The 22,975-nt window shown below is 39.5% G+C and overlaps 1 protein-coding gene and 1 long non-coding RNA gene across 2 annotated transcripts in view; one reads left to right on the plus strand and one right to left on the minus strand.

Moving 5' to 3' along the window:
• IFT57 (intraflagellar transport 57) overlaps positions 1–4,894 on the plus strand; it is a 53,934-nt gene extending 49,040 nt beyond the window's left edge. The window contains exons 9-11 of the mRNA XM_058731503.1: positions 918–980; positions 2,654–2,720; positions 3,714–4,894. Coding sequence (XP_058587486.1) covers positions 918–980; positions 2,654–2,720; positions 3,714–3,892 — 309 coding nt within the window. The 3' untranslated portion in view covers positions 3,893–4,894. The remainder of the gene's footprint in view (positions 1–917; positions 981–2,653; positions 2,721–3,713) is intronic.
• LOC131512598 (uncharacterized) overlaps positions 1–22,975 on the minus strand; it is an 84,143-nt gene that overhangs the window by 3,044 nt on the left and 58,124 nt on the right. The window contains exon 2 of the long non-coding RNA XR_009262202.1: positions 18,021–18,130. This is a non-coding gene — a long non-coding RNA (uncharacterized LOC131512598). The remainder of the gene's footprint in view (positions 1–18,020; positions 18,131–22,975) is intronic.

Raw genomic sequence — 22,975 nt, forward strand, 5'->3', positions numbered from 1 at the left:
TCAAAGACAAGCAGTTTAATTAATTTAATGAGCAAATTTTTTAATCCTTTCAAGGTTTTAGAATTTCCACCAAAAAAATAAAATAAAACCTTCAGCCTTTGAAAGCAGCAGTCCTTTGTACCCCAGTTGGGATCTCAAGGCTTTCCTCGGGAGTGATGCCCCTCTTTTCTGTTGTTGAAGGGAGACTAGTAAGAACACCTGCAAATGTCAGTTGAAGACATTTTTTTTTCTTTCAGCAAAAAGGGGTAGAAGAAGGAAAAAAATGGAAATAACTTGAGATAACTTCTGTACTTTCAGAAGTTCTCAAAGACCAAACAGAAAATAATCTTCACTTTTTTATTACGTTGTTTATTTAACAAATGATTCCCTGATATACACAACTACCCATGGATGTTTTTACTTCCAAAATGCTGTAAAAGTCTCTGATTAAAACCACTGTGTATCTGTCAAGCATTGATATTAAATAATTGTTAGATTAGTTCCCAAGAACATATTCCATACTGTCATACCATTTGCTAATCCTTATTAATAGCTCATCCTGATGCTCTATTATGATTGATTTTTTAGAACTGGTTTTCTCTGCATAGCATGCAAATTAGATCGACCAAGAGCTACTCTCCTAAACTGTTTGGGAATAGCCGAGGACAGTTTTTATTGTGCACCATGCCCATGTGAGTTACACCATCAGTATGTGAAGGTTAAGGTCATTCATCATTTTATAGTACTTTAGTTTAAGTACATGGTGCCTATTAGGGCTATAAAATAGCTACAGTTAAATGTCACTTTCACAAATGTATTCACAAATGGGGGGGGGTGTCATAAAATGATATGCAGAAATTGCAAACACAAAGAGGTCATATTTAAGTAATCTGCTTCTGTCTTGAATTTGTCATTAAACAAAATGTTTTCTCCCTTAGGCAAGGGAGCGATACCAGCAGGGTAATGGCGGAGTAACGGAGAGGACCAGGCTCCTGTCTGAGGTACACACTGTGCCCTTGCCCTTTTCCCACCGTCAGCCGAGCCCTGGCTGTTCAGAGCCATTGGTAGTTTAATACTGCTACAACCGTGCGTTATTTCAGTAACTGCTTCCTGTGGCTTTAAGTCCTTTCCTTTAGGAGAAAATCCCTAGTTTTCTTATCAGTGAATCCAGTGATGTATTTATGTACTACTTATTTCCATAAAATGCCTGAAGTTGTTTTATTCACTTTAACATAGAACGTGCTGATAATATTAGCACATTTATACCCTCCTTAATCTTTTTAAAAAGATAACATTTATAATTAATATATAGAAGCATAGGTAAAGCACTGGCTTAAATGGCTTATAACAAGTTTTAATGTTAGTCTGTAAGATATAAGATTTGTTTTTCGTGATTGCTCCTGATGTGTGTGACCCTGAATATTTCTCTGCCCACAAACTGGAAGTGGCTTGTAACCTTTTCCTTCTGGGAACTTCTGAAACATTTGCATATATTATTGTATTTATTTTCACTATCTTGCAAGAGAGTAAGATCTAATATATATTCCAATTTTTTTAATGAAGAGCTGAGAGGAAAAAAAATCTTACAAGATCAGTAACCAGTGTACAAGATTATCTTTGGTTATAGTTCAGTGTAATTGTCATAGGCTTTTTCTATATAATAGAATTAAGCTCCTTTTATAGGGATTATTTGAGGCATAAATAGTTATTTTAAAATACTAAAAATATAACTTTAGAAATATTTAGACTCTAATCCTGTGGTGCCTCTAGGCAAATAAAACGTTATGTAGAAGTAAAGTGCTCACTTAATGTTAGGTAAATTAACACTTGAAGGGAGTCCAGGGAACCATTTAGTTCTTTTGCAGGAGGTAGTTATCCCCAGTTGTAACATTGCAGGTGCCTAAAAAAAATTAATTTGCTTTACTTGAATGAGCACTTGATTCCCAAGGAAGTTTTTACTCACCAGTATGATAAAAATAAAGCCTACTAAGTTACAATAAGTATGGGTTAGTTCTAGTCATTTAAAAATTTTTTGATTTTTTAAAGATAACGTACTAGATTAGAATTTTGCTAATAGAAGTTATAGTAGTATAATTTTGAGTATGACGTAGAGTACAGATAAGAGCCAATATGACAGCACGATGTGCCTCTTGGAGTTCTTGGTTTGGATAGAGCAGTTAGAATATTTTTATATGCAGCCATATGTTATAAACATTATTTTTAGTGTCCTGTACAGGAAAAAGTGGCATCTTTTCTTATAAGACTATAATATTAAGATACCTAGTAAACCTCGGAAATCCAAAATCTTCTCTGGATGTGTATACTATTTTAATTAGTAACTGATTATTAAAGACTGGCATGGTAGATGCAAGGGGATAACGGCAAGCTTTACATGCCATTAATGACAACCGAACCATTTGCATTGTCACATGACAATCTGAGACAGTCATTTGGTGAAGTTAATGTTAGGAGCACTCTCAGAAAATAAAAAGCCTAGTGTGTCTGCATACTTTATCTTATTATTCTAATTATGTCCAGAAGAGTCCTAAGATCTTTATATCCCTTTACAGATGTATTATATCCAAATGTTCTTAATACATCATTCAGTAATTTTGGAGATTTTATTAAAATTCAGAGCTCATGAAGACTTTTTTTTTTTTTTTTTCAATTAAAGGTTACAGAAGAACTGGAAAAGGTAAAGCAGGAAATGGAAGAAAAAGGCAGCAGCATGACTGACGGCGGTGAGTGCACACTCATCCTAAGGGGAAAATGAGCAAGACGAGAATATGTCTTCAAGAAATCTGTTTAACAAAATGGTATTAGAAAATAGGGAATCTGCTTTTTAAAGTGAATTTGAGGAGAGGTAAGTACATGGTACAGAGATGGCATCTGATAATCAGTTTTTCCTTATAAATCAGCTGAAAAGAGTCATTTTTTTTTTACTCTCATTTAAGATTTTTTGATTCAAACTGCACTGATTCAGAGATAGAGTGGGAAATATTTAGTAATACTTTGTTACTCCAGTTTTTAGAAAATAATATTTTCTGTTTTCATCAAATGAGCTTCATTATTCCATTTTATGTACAAAAGAGCACTAAGTGCGTGCCCACACGGCATGGAGGCAGGGATGGGACGACCTTTGTTTTTCTTCCTCTCCCCCTAGTAGACCTGACTGGGCAGGGGTCAAATAGAGAAGAATTAATAATCCTCTACTAATCATGCTCCATCATGAGCTAGTGACTTTGACATGGCCCTGGGTGATTGCCTAAGGCCCTTCTGTGCTCTAGAAAGATTTTCTAGAGCTCTAATTGTATATACTGAGGGATCCTTTAAAAGGGGATGTATGAAGATTTTGCTATGTTTGAATGAGCCCATTATCTGTGTCTCACAGGTAATTCTTTCTTTTTTCTCCAGTTGTATCTGTTTTCCTTCAGACAAATATTCTAGCCCATAAAAAATATTAAAAGACATCCTCAAATACCCTTTTAACAACTCTTCCCCTAGAAAAGAAAGGAAATTCAGCCATAGCATATCAAATGCTGCATCATTTCCCATCCTAAAAATCTCAGGTGTTTAAAATACCACCGCAAAACTGTGTGAATGCCAGTACGTTGTTGGCTGTGTTTTTGACCCCATTTTTGTCTTCAGACAAAGTGAGGAAAATGTCATACAATTCTGTAATACACTGATACTGCAGATATACATTTTTATTGCATGTTATTTTCATTCTGCAGCTCCCTTGGTGAAGATTAAACAGAGTTTAACAAAGCTGAAGCAAGAAACTGTTCAGATGGACATCAGAATTGGTGTTGTAGAACACACATTACTCCAATCAAAACTGAAAGAGAAATCTAACATGACTAGGGACATGCATGCGACAGTCATTCCAGAATCTGCAGTAGGCTCTTATTAAAATACACTGTTTTTCATGCTTCTGATTAGTTGTTTTTTTATATCAAAGTATATTTCACGTTGCATAGATTTTCAAAACACAATTAAAGCACGTTCAGTGGGTGTTTTTTTACATATATACACATACCTATTGTATCGTGATAATGGATGGTTAAAGCCTTTAAATTGAATATAATAAGGTGATTAAAAATTCTCACTTTGAAAGAAACTTTCACTAATCACTACATATGTTAAAGCCCCCACCTGGTGGCATGTTTTTCTTACTGTTCCTTTTGTAAGCCAATGTCCATGACCCATGCCTTCTGTAGTGCGGCTGCTGCTGACACCACATGGACCTTTGACACGAGCCTGGCACCTTCAGTTTGGTCCACCTCTGCAGTGACCACAGTTGCCTCTGTGCCCAGTGGCAGCTAATGATGGCTGGGGATTCTTTTTTAAGAACCCAGACTACCCTTGCCTCAGCTTTATGGTTACCTAAAATCACATTTCTTTTAAAAAGCATATGAAAAACCTTCAGTGTACTTATTAACATTTGAAGCTTATTATCATGAGTATGTCATGACTAAAATGATTTTGTATCTTCTCTGATCTAAGGTCACCTAATAAACATTTCAGGCATGTTTGACTCTGTAGTGACAAAAAAAGTATATACGTGTCTCAGTTTCAGTTTTTTCTGTGGTATCGGCTATACTAAAGAATCATTTATAGCAGAATGGGAGACAGCAAGACACGTGAAGATCAGCCTCCCAGTGTCAGTGATTTTTCCTTCCACATCTTACTGAGCAAAATTCTACTCTGGGACTGCTAAATTGCTAAAATAAGCAATACTAGCATGACCAGACTTAACATCTGGGGGAAACTGGTGAGGAGAGCACAAACCAGAAGATAGACTGCATTTATGTTTTAAAAAGAAGAAAAGAAAATCTGGTGAATTTTGATAAGAGTACTATATTTGTATAGGACAACAAAAATAATAAAATCCCCTTTTCGATTTTTATCGTAATATTTTGTCTCCCCAATTTTTTGTCTTAGTCTTTACTTTATAGGTAACACACACACACACACGCAAATATTTTTCTTCATACTCTTCTTGAGTTTAAGTTTAAAGAAAAGGAGTATGTATAAACTTTTCTATGACCCAAGAGGGTGATAGTCAATACAATGACAAAGAAGTCAGTTCATTTAGTTTGGGATAATAGGCAGTTTGAAAAACTCCAAAATTTTCCTTCCCTTATTTTATGGTTATTGAGTGGGGCCTAGAAGAAAGAGGGAAACCCAAACTTTGGTCCCACAAGCTAACACTGAGTCCCTTGGAACTTACTCGCATAGGTACTGTCATGGCTGCACAGTTTTTTGATGAATTCAATCAATGCAGAGAATCCTTCTGAATAAATCAGAGCTCTCCATAAAATATACTTTTGCTCAGAAGCAAAGTACACTCTTCACTTTGTGTAAACATGCAGTAATCTAAGAACTCTTCCAGTAAGTAGTGTGAGCAACCTATTTTTATTTCTTCTCTGAAATAATCCAGTTTACTCCATTTGAGCTGGTTACTCCTCCTCTGTGTTCTCATAGAACACTGAATACCTCTGATACAGAATTGATTGTATTGCATTGGGATTATCTATTGTCTTCTACCCTAATAGTCCGAGCTGCTTGAGGAGAGGGAGAATGTCTTTTTCATTTCCATAATTCTACTCAAGTACCTAGCACACGGAGCACAGGTTAGTAAAGGAATGGGTGGATGACAGGCATTACCCAGTGCCAGAATGTCTCATGGTTCCTATTCCACAACATGGCAAATTTAATGACTTTAAGCCTATGAGTTTTGACACAGTTTTGAGATAGTAACTGTAAATGATGGGGTTTTTTTACCCTGTGGTATTGGAGTGGAGTTGGAAGCATCAGTATGGACTCATGGTTTTTTAATACATACAGATTAACAAATATATAAATATATAGAAACACGTGTACATATATGCATGCATTTACGATTTCTGTGTCTAAGAGGGCCTAGAATCAGTGACAGCTCAGTAACAGAATGTTTCACTCAGATCTTGGTTTTTAATTTTTCTACTGAAAAAAAAAACCAAAAACAGCCTTCTTAGAAAAACTAAGACTTCTGGGCTGGGGCAGGGAAAGCACAATATGAATCGGGAATATTTCGTTCTGCCAGAAAGTAAAGAAGGGCTCAAAGAATGATGGGAAAATGGCTAAAGGACACAGATTGAGGGGTGTCCTACCAGCCAATCTGGGACAACTGGACATTAAATAATGATAGTAATGAACTCTAGCCCACAGAATAAAACAAGAAATCGTGAGTCCATTCAGATAGGAATTATGAAAATTAATTAAGGAAACCTCACTTAAAATGGAATCAGAAAGCCCTGAAGGGGGGAGCTCTCATGCACATCCCACTTGTTGAGCCTGCATGACCAGCAGAGAGAAGGAAGATAAGAATTATCTTGACAAGGAAAGACATTTTTTTTCACACAGGAATTTCATTTTCTGCTTTTAAGAAAAAAAAAAGGAAAATCTCTCCCGGCCCAGCAACAAAACACTAACCATTGCTTGCAGCCAGTGAGAAACTGCCACAACCTTAAACTGTTGCTCTTTGCAATGAACTTTTGTTCAAAACAACCCTCCCCAATTTCCTCCTAACCTAGTAAAAGCTGACTTTCCCTTTGTCTCTTCAGATTTGCCTGTGGTTCACCATAGCTTGCATGTCCCATATTGCAATTCCCCTGCTATTTCCAAATACACTCATTTTTCTAGTAATATAAGTGGGTATTTTATTTTTAATGTTGACAAAATGAATGAATCAATAGAAGAAGAGAGGTCTTCCTTACAACAGAATGATAGCTAATGTAAAAAGAATATTACATTTAGAAATTGCCATCTAGCGATTACCATAGTAATTGTTTCAGGCAAGAATCATCAAAGGATATGTGAAAGTATTTCAATCTAAAATGGAACCAGAAGGGGGTACCTGGGTGGCTTAGTCAGTTAAGCTTCTGACTCTTGGTATTGGCTCAGGTTATGATCTGAGGTTGTGAAATCAAACCCTCAGGTTGGGCTCTGCACTGACAGCATGGAGCCTGCTTGGGATTCTCTCCCTCCCTGTCTGCCCCTCCCCCCCCCCACTTATGCACAGGCACTCTAAATAAATAAATAAATAAATAAAGCCAGAGGATATGAAACGGGACTCTCACTTATGCTATGCACCCTCAGAACATAATTTAAGAACTGAGAGAATGATTTCTCCTAAATGCCTGATTTATAGAAGACCCAGATTTAGGGCAGCTGGGCAGCTCATTTGGTTAAGTGTCTGACTTTGGCTCAGGTCATGATCTCACAGTTTGTGGATTCGAGCCCCACATCAGGCTCTGTGCTGACAGCTCAGAGCCTGGAGCCTGCTTCAGATTCTGTGTCTCCTTCTTTCTCTGCCCCTCCCACACTCGTGCTCTGTCTCTGTCTCTCTCTCAAAAATGAATAAACGTTAAAAAATTTAGAAGACCCAGTCTTATCTCCTGAACAGTGAACATATGCCAAGAGTCTCTCCCCATCCTTAAGCCAGTGAACTGATTGCTCAGATTCTGGCCTTCCCGTCTGTGCACTCCTTGTTCAAAAATACAGCCCTCCCTGAACTCTCAATAGATTCACCTGTAGCTTGCATGTGTGTCCTGAATTGTAGTTCCTCTGCTATTCCTGAATAAACTCAATTTCTGGTAATTTGAGTTTGCTTCAGTTTACCTCTTTATTTAAGTTGACAAAAGCTAAAACCACTAGGTAAAAGTTTAATGAAAATCTGGATATTTGCATAGTCTCAAACTATTCCACAAAGAAAAAAATGGTAACGTTACAAAAGAAAAACCCTAGCAGACGCCACTTTAAGTGATCAAAAGTTAACATCAGTAGTAGTGGAACAAATAGACACCAGGTGTCTCCTGAAAAGGGCACACACTTATGTGATTCCTTCTGAAAATGCATGACTTGAATCTAATCATGAGGAAACATCAGAGGAATCCAGTGGAGGGACATTGTACAAAATGGCCTATATTCTTCAAAAATGATAAGGTCATGAAAAACAAGAAAGACTGAGAAACTGCTCCAAATTAGACAAAAGAGACATACTTGTATGCAACAAACCATTCCAGTTTGGATTCCTGGACCAGAAAAAACATTTTGTAAAATGACAGGTAAAATTTGAATAAACTCTGTAGATTGGATAATAGTATCAAATTAATGTTAACGTTTTCATATTTGTACTATGGTTATGTAAGGGAATATCCTTGTTTTTACCAATATATAGAAGTATTTGGAGGTAAAGGTGCATCCTGTCAGCAACTTGCTCTCAAATGATTCAGAGAAAAAAAAGTGTAAACGTATGTGTGCTTCTGTATATTCACATATATATGAATAGAAGGAGGGTGATAAAGAGAATGGGTGAATTGTTAACATTTTGGAAGTCTGAGGGAAGGGCATATAGAAATTCATTGTATTTTTTTAGGAGGTGCAGCTTTTTATTGAAGTATAATTAACATATAGTGTTATGTTAGTTTCAGGTGTATGATATAATGATTCAACAATTCTATACATTACTCAGTGCTCATGGAGATAAGTGTACTCTTAATCCCATTTATCTATCTTAACCGTCCCCTCTCTCTGTGCCCCCGTTGGCAACTACCAGTTTGTTCTCTGTATTTAAGACCCTGTTTTTTAGCCAGTCTCTTGTTTGTTTTGTTATTGTTGTTTCTTAAATTGCACATATGAGTGAAATCCTAGGTATCTGTCTTTATCTGACTTATTTCATTTAGCATAATACCCTCTAGGTCCATCCATGTTGTTGCAAATGGCAGGATCTCATTCTTTTTTATGACTAATATTCCATTGTGTGTATATATACACACACACGTGTGTGTGTGTGTGTGTGTGTGTGTGTGTAGATATAGATTCTACATCTTCTCTATCCATTCATTTATCTGTGGATACTTGGGTTGCTTTCATATCTTGCCTATTGTAAATAATGTTGCAGTAAACGTAGGGGTGCATATATCTTTTTTTGTCTGTTTGAATTAGTGTTTTCCTATTCTTTGGGTGAATATCCAGTAGTGGAATTACTGAGTCATATGGTAACCCTGTTTTTTATTTTTTGAGGACCTTCCATACTGTTTTCCACAGTAGCTGCACCAGCTTGCATTCCCACCAACAGTACACGAGTATTACTTTTTCTCCACATCTTCACTGACATTTGTTATTTCATGTGTTTTTTATTTTAGCCATTCTGACAGGTGTAAGGTGGTATCTACCTCATTTGCATTTCTATGGTAATTAGTGATGTTAAGCATCTTTTCTTATGTCTTTTGGCCATCTGTATGTCTCCTTTGAAAAGATGTCTACTTAGGTCCTCTGCCCATTTTTAATCAGATTATTTGGGGGGGGGGGGTTGATGTTGAATTGTTTAAGTTCTTTATATACTTTGGATATTAAACCCTTTCCATTGTATTTTTTTACCAATTTTTCTATAAAGCTGAAGTTATTTTAAAATATAAAGCTTAAGAAATGATGGTTCTTGGAGATTATATGCTCTATATAGAAGTTAGCCTGTCTCTGAATCAAATAGAAAATCAACCTGTTAAAATAATATGAACTCCCCAATAAAATTATATGGCCCACTGAACACATCTTATATCTTCATAATCATTGATTCATAGGGAATAGTTTTTGACAATTCTAAGGAAGTTTTTTCTCCTGCCCTCTAGCTTATCTAGGTCAGCATTTCCCATGAGTTTTACACAAAAACAAATTTCTGTAACCAGTAAATTTGAAAATGTTAAAAACGAGTTTCATTTTCTTTAGAACTTCTCATCTGCATTGTGAATCTGCAAATAGCAAATATAGTTCCATTATTATTTTTTTTAAATATGTAATCACCTTTGCATCCAAGAACATTCTTTGAGTGCAGATTTAGGTAAATGAGCACGTGAAAATCAGTATACAAATTTAAGATTATTTTCAACCTTTTGTTAGGAAGACGAGGAGACCCATGTCACCCTGGTTCACAACTCTCCTGCGTGGATGATAACATGCATGCAATGCTCTTCGAATATCAGTAGACTTTGAGGATTTGGGAGACTTTATAGAGAACTAGGATTACATGGCCAAATGTTTTTCTTCTTAAAACTCTTCTATGCTGGCCAAAACAGCTTTTTGTTTTTCCTTTAAAGCAGTCTTTAATAACAACATAATTATAGTAGTTAGAATGTACTGCTCTATTTTGTGGTCAAATAGTAACCATTATCATAGCTTTACCTTTTCCAAAACAATATGCCTAACAACCAAGTCTAAATCCGAAAACTTTATATTTTAAAAGGAGAAATGGCATTTTAAAGAGTGAAAACAATTTGGATTCACTGGTTGGTTTGTTTGTTTGTTTGTTTTGACAAGACTTTTTTTTTAAATACAGGAGAGAGGAGAATAAGAACCGGGCTCATCTAAATGTGTCCTAAATAATGTGTCCCAAGTGTTAGATTTACATATTTGTGCACATTTGATACAGACATGCAAAGTTCAAATTTGTGATTCACTGACTCACCATCAGCACCTTATTTCAGGGCTGTGTTGGGCCCCTCCATACTTTGTCCTTGTACTGCTTCATACTGCAAGGACCCTTTCCAGTTGACCATCAGTACCCCAGAATCCATCACCTGCTCCTTCCCATCCCCTATTTGAGATGCTACTGGAGAGGCCCCAAGCTCCTGTGCATAGCCCCATCTCTATGGGTCAGAGTTAACAACTAGTTACGACTTTCTTACCCTGCAAAACATTCTCTAGGCTAGCAACCTCTGAAGTTTCTGACTCTGCTTGGACATCAAAATCAAATAGACAACTTAAAAAAAAATTCCCAGCCCTCTTGCCCCTCAATCTTACTTGATAGTTCTTTGATAGTTCTTGGGTGGGACTGAGAAGTCAGATATATTAAAAAGCTCCTCAGATGACTGTGAGGGGCACCTGGGTGGCTCAGTTGGTTAAGCACCTGACTTCAGCTCAGGTTCTGATCTCATGGTTCATGAGTTTGAGCCCTGCATCAGACTCTGCTGTCAGCTTCAGACCCTCTGACTTCCTCTCTCTCTGTCCCTATGCCCTCTCTCTCTCTCTCAAAAATAGACATTTTAGGGGCACCTGGGTGGCTCAGTCGGTTGAGCGTCTGACTTCAGCTCAGGTCATGATCTCACAGCTTGTGAGTTCAAGCCCCGCGTCGGGCTCTGTGCTGACAGCTCGGAGCCTGGAGCCTGCTTCAGATTCTGTGTCTCCCCCTCTCTCTCCCCCTAACCCACTTGCATTCTGTCTCTGTCTCTCTCAAAAATAAATAAACATTAAAAATTTTTTAAAAATACAAAAAAATAAACATTTTAAAGAAAAAGAAAAAGCTCGTCAGATGACCCTGATGCAGCTAATCGAAGAACTACTTTGGGGAGCTATCACTGCAAAAATTGTCCCTGCCTACAAGTAAACAGATAAAGCATCTTAGGTCTGAAGAGCTCTTTAAAAGAGATCTAAGCTAGTGTTTCTTTTCTTTTCTTTTTTTTTTTTTAATGTTTAGTTTTGAGAGAGAGATTGCATGTGCAAGTTGGGGAGGGGCAGAGAGAGAAGGAGGCAGAGGATCCAAAGCAGGTTCTGTGCTGAGAATGGAGAGCCCGATGTGGGGCTCAAACTCATGAGCTGTGAGATTGTGACTTAAGCCAAAGCCTGATGCTTAACCGACCGAGCCACCCATGTGCCCCTAAAGTAGTGTTTCTTAACGTTTGGCCCGTGGACTATCTTAACATTAGCCCTACCTGGGGTGACTTTAAAATTTTTTTTTTTTTAACGTTTATTTATTTTTGGGACAGAGAGAGACAGGGCATGAACGGGGGAGGGGCAGAGAGAGAGGGAGACACAGAATTGGAAGCAGGCTCCAGGCTCTGAGCCATCAGCCCAGAGCCTGACGCGGGGCTCGAACTCACGGACCGCGAGATCGTGACCTGAGCTGAAGTCGGACACTTAACCGACTGAGCCACCCAGGCGCCCCTGGGGTGACTTTTAATAGGTACCTGAGATTATTTAAAAGATACTAGAGTTTGAGACATACAAATATTAAAAACTGCCAATTAAAAAAAATCATACAACCAATGTCCAAAAAGGTTAAGTGGCTTGCCCATTTTCAAACCAAGATTACAAACCTCAGTTTCCTAAATGGTTCTCCATGCACTTGGAGCAGCTCTATGGGAACTTCATGTTCACAGCTCCTGTCACGTATGCTTCCTATCCGAATCCCAAAGCAACAGTATACAGTCACATTTCCATTCATGCCCAATGAGTACTTATTTTTCTCTAGTCCCTATACAAAGGCTTTTGCATAGAATAGTGGATGGGAAATCCAGACACCTTGATTCCAACCACAAGTCTGCTAGTAACTTTCTGCATGACTTTTAGGACATCACTTACCCTCAGTGTCAGTTTTTTTGTTGTTGTTGTTTTTTTGTGGAAAGTTAGGAGTAGGACTAGAATATTCTGAATGATTTTAGTCCTAAAATTGTGCGAATTTAAACCTTTAGCAGGCTCTCCTATAGTAAATAATTTGCAAAGGTGTACCAATTCCTAAGAGCTGATTGTCAGATATTTAGAAACTTTGAGAGCAGTTGTTAAACTGTTGGTAGCTTAAAGCCAGCACATAATGGGAGTATTTACACCATGGAAATAGGAAAACACTAAAAATTAGGGCTTTAAAAAGAAGACAAAAACAAAACAAATGCGGGTTTACCAGCACACCACTTATAGGCAGTATTATAATGTTCTCTAGACCAGAACCAAATGTAGTAAATACATAACAGAATGTTCCGCCATATTTTAAGGTAGATTATTATAGTACTAATTGAATTAGATCAGATTTGCAAATTGTTCTAAAAAATCATTAAGTCTCCATAAAGCCACTCAGTGTGTCAAATGTGCATCCCCTGTACCATTTTATTGATGTAACTTTACTGCCTTTCTAACTAAACCCAGTTCCTTTTACTGCCTCTCAAATCAATAGGCTAAAGCAACCCAAGCATCCTCCCTCACGATAGATTCAAAGATCATGCTTGTACAACTGAAAAAAAATGTAGAATGCACAACTAGTCCAATTACTTGCTATAAAAAAACAACTAATTCAGTTCACTGCATCATTGATCCATTTAATTGTATAGCAGCTTCCTATTGATAACAGGAAATGTCCCTGACTCAACCATGCTGAAACTGAAACTGGCCAGTTTTCCACAACCATAAATTTCAATAATGATTCTACATAATACACAGAGACTAAAAATCGTAGCCAGAGTTTATTACATTTTTCTTGGTTTCACTGACGTATTTCCCTTGCATATGACCTGATTTCTCTTATGCTTCCTGGGCTTCATTGGTCATTAAATGCTAGCCTATACTTACGTTCATGACTGGATATTTTATTTCAGATAGAGATTGTGACAGATTTTAAACTACTTATTCATTTGACTCTTGGAAACCATTCAGCAATCCATGAGCTTTACGGAAGGTGCTGATGATCTGGAAGTGCTACCTTCGTTCATATTTCTGACCACTTGGTTTAGGCAGGTGCTATTTAGTATACTCATGGAATACAAATACAACAAAAATGGGATGGATAACTACTATATTTTGGGCATAATAGTAGGTGCTGAAGGAAACAAATAATCAGACATAATCTCCCATCAAGAGCTCCCAGTCTAACGGGAAAGATCTATGCATTAACTAAAATGTTATACTGGTAAGTCTCATAATAGAGAAATAAACTGGATGGTACTGAAGTTGGGTGAAGAAGTAATTCTAACTTGGAGAAAACAAAGAAGAATTTATAGAGTTGGTCCTTGATGGATGAGTAAAAACCCAGGAGCAAATTAAAACAGGAATGGCCATGCCACACAGAGGGAAAGACACAAAGTCACGGGGTGCAGAAGGGCATTAAGGGATCAGGTGGCAGAGAGGAAGGATTAAAGGTACACCAGGAGGAAAAGAGGGAAGATGAAACGGAAGATTTTGAATGTCAAGATAAGGAATCAAGCAGGAGAAGTGGTAAATCAAGTAGGCATGATACAATAAAACATAATAACAGACCTGGATACAGTGCAACACAACTGAGGAGACAGGAATCCACTGAGAGGAAAGGATGTTTCATCCAGGTCTTTCAGAATTTTGCAAAATGGAAAAGAGGAGAAGCAGCACTCTAGGAAGAGGGGTCAACGTGAGCCGAGGCACAAAGACAGTAATGATGACTAGCATTATCACTATGGATGCCAAGCACTGTGCTAAGCATTTTATCTATATTATCACGTTTTATTTTGCTCCTGAGTGTGGGAGTTAATATTTCCATTTCATAGATATGAAACTGAGATCCAGGGAAGCCATGTAACAAGCCCAAAGCCACATAGTAGTGGACTCAGGCACTATACCATAAACCTTCAATCTGAGAAATATGATATATGATATGACATTGAAGGGTAACAGTAAATCAAGGTGGTTAGAGTGCAATAATTTTTTAAATCACAATTATCATTTATTGACCAGCTACTATGTCGCAAGGAAGTTAATACATGATTCATCACAGTGCCTTGAAGGAAAAAATGGACCCAAATGACTCAGTTAGTAGCAACCTTAGTAATTCTTGCCACACAAAAAGTACAGAGGGAGCTGAGAAGAGCAGGGAGACAGGATGTCAGGCATGACTGTGCAGAGAAGCATCAGTGAAGAAATGCAAGGAAGTTTGGCAGTGGTGTTGACAACTACACTATTCTATGCCTGCTCCCTTTGACCCTTCTTACATAATACATGTGAAGGAGGAGCCAGATTCAAGGTCAGGACAGAGACCCTAGCTGCTCTGAACCCTGTTGTATTTGAAGCATGTTAAAACCGTCATGTGGATACACTTAAATAGACAGCTGCTGGGGCGCCTGGGTGGCTCAGACGGTTAAGTGTCCAACTCTTGATTTCCACTCAGGTCATGATCTCACGTTTGTGACATCAAGTCCCGCTCTGATAGTGCAGAGCCCATTTGGGATTCTCTCTCTCGCCTCTCTCTCTGCCCCTCCCTCATGTATTCTTTCTCTCTCTCTCTCTCTCTCTCTCTCTCTCTCTCAAAATAAATAAGTAAACCTCCCCCCCCCAAAAAAAAAATAGCTGCAAAAACTGTCAGTCAAATTTGGCATGGGATATTTTGTAATGGGAGATGGTGGAGGAAACTGCCTAGAAACTAAAACGGAATATGAGAAAAGGACCAAGCTTCTATTTCCTTGGAGGGGACTAGGATGGCAAAGACCAAGTCTGCCCAGGGATGTCAAGATTTAGTCCAGTCTGGAATCAGGAAGTGGCAGTTTTGGAGTGTCATCCAGGGGCTGCGGGCCAGGGATCAGAGAGAGTTAGTATGATACCAAACGCTAACTTAGGTAATGTCAGGTCACGGAGAGTGAGAGCAGGATCTGGTGTTCCTCAGGCCTGGGCTGGTAGGGAAAGCGGAAGTAAGTAGGGATATTGGGTGGGACTCTCTCTGCAGTGACCACACCTTGGAGGGAAATCCCCAAAGCCCAAGATACCAGAAAACCTCATGGCCCTTCAGAAACCTGTCAGCAGCCTCCAAGTATTATTTCCAGAAGGTACTGCTGATCCAAAACGGCTCCCTTCAGTCAGATTTCTTATTTCTTGGTTTGGGGAGATGATATTTAGTCCTAATATCACTGGGATTATGGACAAGGCTGGAGTGACTTTAGCCCAATACACACCAGTTGGCCATTAGCAGGTCAGCCCCACTCATTTACACGTACAGGTGGCTAGCTGGGAGTGGGCAAGGCTGATGTGGCTCTAGAATGTAGGGCAGAATCAGGACCAGAGATGGGAATCATCTACCAGGAGGCTATACCTCAAGCAGAAACTGAGACTGGGGAAAGGACCAAGGATTGGAAACGCTTACCTTGATGACATGATACTATACATGGAAAATCCGATAGACTCCACCAAAAGACTGCTAGAACTAATACATGAATTCAGCAAAGTTGCAGGATACAAAATCAATGTATGGAAATGCTTACCTTTAAGAACTGGCCAGAGGAAGGAAACTAAGAAGGATTAATCAAATAAATTAAAAGTAAGTGAGAATAAACTTCCAATGTTTCCCTTTTTCTCCTCCTTCTTCATTTCTTGTGTATGAGTTTTATTTTACACACTGATTTGTAATTGGAACAAACCTTCAAAAAGGAAACACGCTTCATTGTAAAACGATGGTAAATGATTCCTCCCTCTGGGGAGGCTGTATACAATGGGATAATGTACGTGATTGCTCGTATTAGGTGTTCAATGTGTGCTCAAACACACCACCTCTGGCCCACCTTCTTCCTTCCCTGGGCTTCTATTCCTTACCTTATAATCTGATCTTATCATCAAAATAGAAGAAGGTGTGATTAAATTAGATGTGGTTGATTTCTACATACAGGCTTAACAGTGAGAGAAAAGAAAAGAGTTAAGCCTTTGGTTTCCAAATCGGCTTTTGCAGAGCATTGAAAAAGTATTCTTTGGCCATCCCCTTTTATGGATGAGAAAATTGAAATAATCAGCTGAACAGAAGTGCTCTCTCCAAATTCATAGTTGCATCCTGTGCCCTGGCAGACACTTTCTCACCCGTTGCTTAGCATTTGGGAAATTCCAGGGAGTCAAAAGAAGCAAGACAATGAATCATTTGGTATTATTATTATTTTTTAAAAAACTCTTTTCCTAGCTGTTAGAAAGGATTTTTTTTTTTTTTTTGAGAAAGAGAGACAGAGACAGAGCGAGACAGAGAGTGTGTGAGCAGGGGAGCGGCAGGGAGAGAGGGAGAATCTCTACCAGGCTCTAGGCCATCACCACAGAGCCCACCATAGGGCTCCAACTCACGAAACTGTGAGACCATAACCTGAGCCAAAACCAAGAGTCGGACTCTCAACTGAGCCACCTAGGTGCCCCTCATTTGGTATTATTTATCCTTATCCTCCCAATTCTGGAGCAAACCAGTTCCTAGGAATCACCTTATAGGAAATCTGTTGCTTAGCAATTAGATTTCAGCACTGCCATTTTACAAGTGCAAGGATGATAATCATCAGCCTGTTACCTTTTCCCCTTATTAGAAGTAGCTAGGTTTATGATTATAGGGGTCACCATTAGTTCCACTTCATGGATCCACCTTTCCTGTAATGTGGCTCCTGTAGTTTATCTTAGACACTCACATGGCTTTTAGAACATAGTTCCATGATTCACATGTTAACTCCCTAATGGCCGGGGAGACCCGTGAACTTTGACCAACCAAATGGGAAATCTAAAACAGTGCTAAAGTGGCCTTCCTTAAAAGCCAGTCCCTAGGAAAGTGATAGATGTTTACACAGTGGCCTACCCATCCCCACCTTGGTGGTCAGGCTGAGCTCCAGAAGGCGAGAGAACACGATAATGTTGCCACAGTGCTAGGTTCTAAACATGTCTGTTCCTCTTGGCTGGTACCACCCTCTCTAGAAAGGACACCCTCTCCTCCAAGGACCCCTAGAGAGACCACTCCAGTTTCTCTCACAGAATGATCTGTGGATGTATGTGTATGTCTGTACACATGCCAACATTCAAAAATGAGAATTTTACATAAAGACCCAGACTCCAGGGGTGCATGGATGACTCAGTTGCTTGAGTGTCCAACTTTGGCTCAGGTCGTGATCTCACAGTTCATGAGTTCAAGCCCCACATAGGTCTCCATACTGACAGCTTGGAGCCTGGAGCCTGTTTTGGATTCCGTGTCTCCCTCTCTCTCTGCCCCTCCCCCACTCATGTGCTCGCTCAAAAATAAAATAAACATTAAAAAAAAAAAAGATCCAGACTATAGACCTTAACCAAAAATTGGAAGATACCCCAACTCGAAGCCTTCATTGGTACCTATGATAATCAGATCAAGTGGAATATTGCTCTCCATTGTACCTCAGTCCTCACCACTCCCGATTGTATTCCTGAAATGAGGCATTTCTGAATATGAAATATAATGCTACTGGATTATCAGAATTCTTACCTTGCCTACCTCCCTTGTCTGCATGGCTCACCTAGCTCAGCAGGCATTGAAGTGGAAGCGATGAATTCTTGTTGCCTCTAGACTCGAATCACCACCACATCCACCAGCATCCAGTATCACCAGCTTCTGTTTACCCATCCACTTTCAGGAAAAAAAAAAAAAAAAATCAACAGATATTTTTCCTCTCACTGAGGCTCTGGAGCTGTTGGAATAGAATCTGTACCAGGCTCCTAAAGTCATCCAAGGCCACGGGACTATTGCCAGGGTGGGAATGCATGCTGACAGGGTTCTGACTTTGGCACTGGGCCCCTTTGACATTTCCTGGTTCTTCCAGGGGACAGAAGACCAATTCCCTCATAGGACAGTTCAATGTGAGCCACCTGAAAGGAAGATTCTTTTTGCTGTTGTCATAACTAAAGAATTGATAGCTTTATATTTTATAATCCATATATGCATATTTTACAAATATCCTACATACATATTTTTACACATATGCAGACCTATATCATTTTGATATATCACAGTAGAAAATGTGGATATGTTCTTGGTTTATAGTTCAGTTGCAGATGGGAAGCCCTGGATTACAGGATGCAGTCTTTGTTTCCTGACATCTGTTTTCTTTCCATCTTGAGGAGGCACCCCATATAGACATTAATAATCATACTCATCTTTAACGGGCCTTATGCTACTGAACAAGCTTGTATTTCTATTCTTGCTGAATGTTCCTATTCATACACAGAGACACACAGGCAGAGATCATCACTCGGCTCTAATGAAAAGGCAACAGAGGCTCAGGTAGGGTAGGCTGCTTAGGACATTCCACGTGGGTGGGATGGAGTCTGAGCAAAGCAGGCCTCCTGGCCAGCAACCCAGGGCTCTTCCCAAGACAGGCACCTCTGTCAGAATCCAGTGAACATTTGAAACATATCTGCTAACTGAATAAACAACCCACAGTCCCTGGCAGTTAGAACATAGGAAGATAAAGCAAAGTATTAAAAATCCATATGCACTATACTGACAGTTCCCAGGTATTGTACTGGAGTTGGAGGCATAGATCAGCTGTCAAGGTACTCTATAATGAAAAATGGTCATGGTTGGACTGTGCCCCTTTATCTCCCTAGTTCTATAACCCAATTTTTATCAAGGACCTCAGGCCTGAAGAGCTCAAACTGTATTTTGAAGCTTATGTCATTAATATTCACCACCACATTCTCAAAGGGTGCAAGGCATGTATCATTATCTTCACGTTTCAGATGGAAATATGGCAGTGAAAAGAAGCACAGCCATGTGTGCCTGGGTTAAGGATTCAGAGAATGTTTTCTTATAGCACCATCATCCATGTCTGATTCGGCAGTTACTTCCCCTGTAAGAAACAACACTGAGATAAAGCACATGGGAAGCTGTCATTTCAGCCTGATGTCCCCAGTGTCACAGTCTGACCAAAGTAATAAAATCAAAGCCCCACGGCTATGATGAAAACGAAAGGCTATGGCAAAGAAGATTGGCAAAAAAGCCATTATGTATTGGCCTGGATCCTCAAACGTCCTCAGAAAAATATTGAAACTACAGACGTGTATTATTGTACAATAGCAATTAAAGCCTATGCCTCACAGTGAAAACAGCCAGCTTACAACACTGGCCACACAAGATTTGTGTGGGATTTCTGGGATTTTATATTTGATCCCACTATGATCTTTCAGCACCATCTGGAGCACCCATGTGTCAATTTCACTGCATCCAACACTGCTCACTATTTCTCTTTCTACAAATCTCTGTGCTTTTCAGAAAGCAGACCAAAGACACCTGGCATTAGTAAACCCCAGTGACCCTGAAAAGAACATAAGAAATGCCTGCTTTCAGGCGGATTAGTGTTCCAGTTGATTGAGAATTTTGTCACTAATATCTGAGACATTTGGGGGAGGACATGACTTCATAAAAACTGGTGTTGTACTTCTAGGAACTTATCCTACAGGTGCAAAAGTCACACAAGATTATTCATCACCATATGTTTGTAATAACAAAAATGTGGGACTAAGTGGCCTTTAATAAGAGACTGGTCAAATAAATTATGGTACATCCATGCAGTGGAACATAACTGGACTCTAAAAGAAAGGATGAAAGAGGTCTTTATGTACCAATAAGGAAAGATCTTGAGGACATAATAAAGCAAGATGCGATACAAATGAGTGAGTATAGGATACTACTATTTAAAAATTCGGAGGGTGAATATATTTGGTCATTTAACATATACTTTTTGAACACCTTTGATATCCCAGGAACTTTTCTAGGAGTGGGGTAATAGTCACTGAAGAAAACAGACTAAACTCCCTGCCATCAAAGGACTTATTCCTATTTGCTTTTATATGCACTTTACAAAATATTTTTAACGACATATAAGAAACCCGTGATCACCTATTGGGACTGTAGCAGGGACTGGACAGACGTGGGACAAGTGCAAGAGAGCAAGTTTTCACTGTATGATCTTTTATATTTTCTAAATATTTAGAATAAAAGGAAAATTTAAAAAATAAACAGGAAAATCTTAAATATTTCTTTCCCTATTCTTTAAATATTCCTTTCCCTATTAATCTGAGATGGATTCGCACTCACTAAACTGTCCAACCCTGTCTTGAACCTCTTTACCAATTGAGGCTAGTATTACACTCTCTTGTAAGCCTCTTCCATATATTTACTTGTGGAATTTAAATAAAATATCATTCCCTTTATTTATCCTACAGGCATTTCCTTCTTGCTTTCAAAACACCCCTTTTACCTAATATTCTGCGATTAAATGAGTATATTTATGTTTATTGTTCTCAAACCATTCATTAATCTGTAACACTTAAAGAATCTCCCCATTGTTGTTGCCTTCCCTCATTGAAGACTTCCCATTCTTGCTAAGAAATTCCTTATTTCCATGCTGTTAGTTACATACACTAGCTTCTCTGCTTGCAATTGAGGTGACTGGGGCTCTGTGGAGGACCATTTCTATTGTTAAGTCCTGAAGGGTGAATGGGGTAATAGTTGAAACATCAGCAATGTTCTGGTCTCAAGGCTGTCAAATGAGATAGCACTATGAGGACAGAGCCCCATGATCCCCCAAAGGACAGTTAAGATACAACCCCTGCTGTAACTCCCTGACATTCCTTGAAACCACACGCACCCCCTTCGTGCCTTCACGTAGCCACCAGACGTATGTCTGGCTAATGTCTAAAGATCCTTTGTGTTCTCTTTCCTTGCTTTGATACTCTTTGATGCTTCTATCTAATGAAATATGAAATAAAGGCTATTGCAGTCTGCTGCCGCTGCTGTTCTCTCACAGAGGCAGCCTGAACGTCCACTCTGTCTAGTGTCTGAGAACTCCTTCAGTTCATGGCCACAGGGCTCCACTTCTTGCCCTGCTAGAGACACCAGCCTCACCCCTCCCAAGACAGACTTTCACCTTCATTTGTATCCATAAACTCCTTTCCTTCAGAAAGCCTCCAAAAAATAATCATTCTGGTCAAAACATTTTTTTTTCTTTTTTTTTCAAAAAAAAATCCTGACGAGAGTAAATTGATCTCTTCCCAGCCCTGTCCTTCCTCTGACTCCAGGTTTTCAGCCTCTCATTCCCCTTAGATCTGTAGATGACGTTGTGCTGTGTGCTCTGTGTTGAGTTTCACATTCCAGCCCAGCTCCTAGTCGTACCCATGTGCTTCCTGCCCCTCTTGTCTTACTCGTGCCTCTCACTGCCCAGCTAGATGTTTCCCCACACTGATCCCCCTCAGCCCCTCTGCAGTGTGTAAAAAAGTTTGAAACAATTTATACCTGTTATAGGTCACAGGTTCTTAACATTAAAAGGGTCCTTGGCAGCTAGTTGACCTCCAGCATTCCTGGCAAAGATGCCTCCAATGAATCCTGCAGGCCCCACTTACCCAGCTGGGGATATTAATGCATTTACCGGGGGAGAAGCATCAGGCTCTGCTCATGCATCCCATAATCTCTTTCTAGGGTGACCAACTGTGTGGTTTGCCTAGGACTGAGGGGATTTCTCAGATGTGGGACTTACCATTTTATATTTTTGAATGTTTATTCATTTTTGAGAGACAGAAAGAGAGAGAACGTGAGTGGAGGAAGGGCAGAGAGAAGGGGACAGAGGATCTGAAGCAGGCTTTGGACTGACAGAAGAGAGCCCTTTGCGGGGCACAAACCCACAAACCATGAAATCATGACCTGAGCTGAAGTCGGACACTCAACCAACTGAGCCACCCAGGTGCCCAGGACTTTCCATTTTAAATAAAGACAGTCCCTGGCAAACGGGGATACACTGGTCACCCTGCTTTTAACCATTCCACACACTATCTCTGTGCGCACCTTTGTTCCCGAAGGCCAGCACTAGTGTATCCTTGCTGGAGAGCCGCCCTCAGGCTGCTAACATCCATCCCCTGACCTGCTCCGCCTGAGAACCAGAAGTGACTGACAGTTTACATATCCCCAGGAAAGCTCTTAACCAGTGACTGAAGGGTAAGGGAGTTTTGGTACTCCAGTATCTAGGACCCTGATGGGGACAATACTGAGTTATGAATTACACCATATCCAGAGCTCCTGGCAGGATTAGATCACACTTAACCTCCATGGGACTTCGCTTGATGTCACATCCTTGCTTGGTTGTCTTCCTCTACTGCCTCACTTGCCCATGCCACCACCATTTGTTTCCTGGGAAAACATCCTAATAAATCACTTCATTATCTCAGAGTCTGTTTCTAGGGAGCTCATATATTTGGTCATCTAGTGCTATGTAGAAAACCATCCCACAATGTCACAGCTAAAACAACCATTTTATTATCTCACAATTTGGTGGGTTGACCGGGCCCAGCGGGGTGGTTCTTCTATTCCACATGGCAGCAGCTGGGGCTGCAGTTATCTGGATGCTCTATGGGGCTGGAATGTCCAAGATGTCCCATGCCATCGACATGAATGTGTCTGAGACCCCTTGGCAGAACTTCT

The sequence above is a fragment of the Neofelis nebulosa genome, chromosome 5, assembly GCF_028018385.1.
Source record: "Neofelis nebulosa isolate mNeoNeb1 chromosome 5, mNeoNeb1.pri, whole genome shotgun sequence".
NCBI classification, from domain to species: Eukaryota; Metazoa; Chordata; class Mammalia; order Carnivora; family Felidae; genus Neofelis; species Neofelis nebulosa.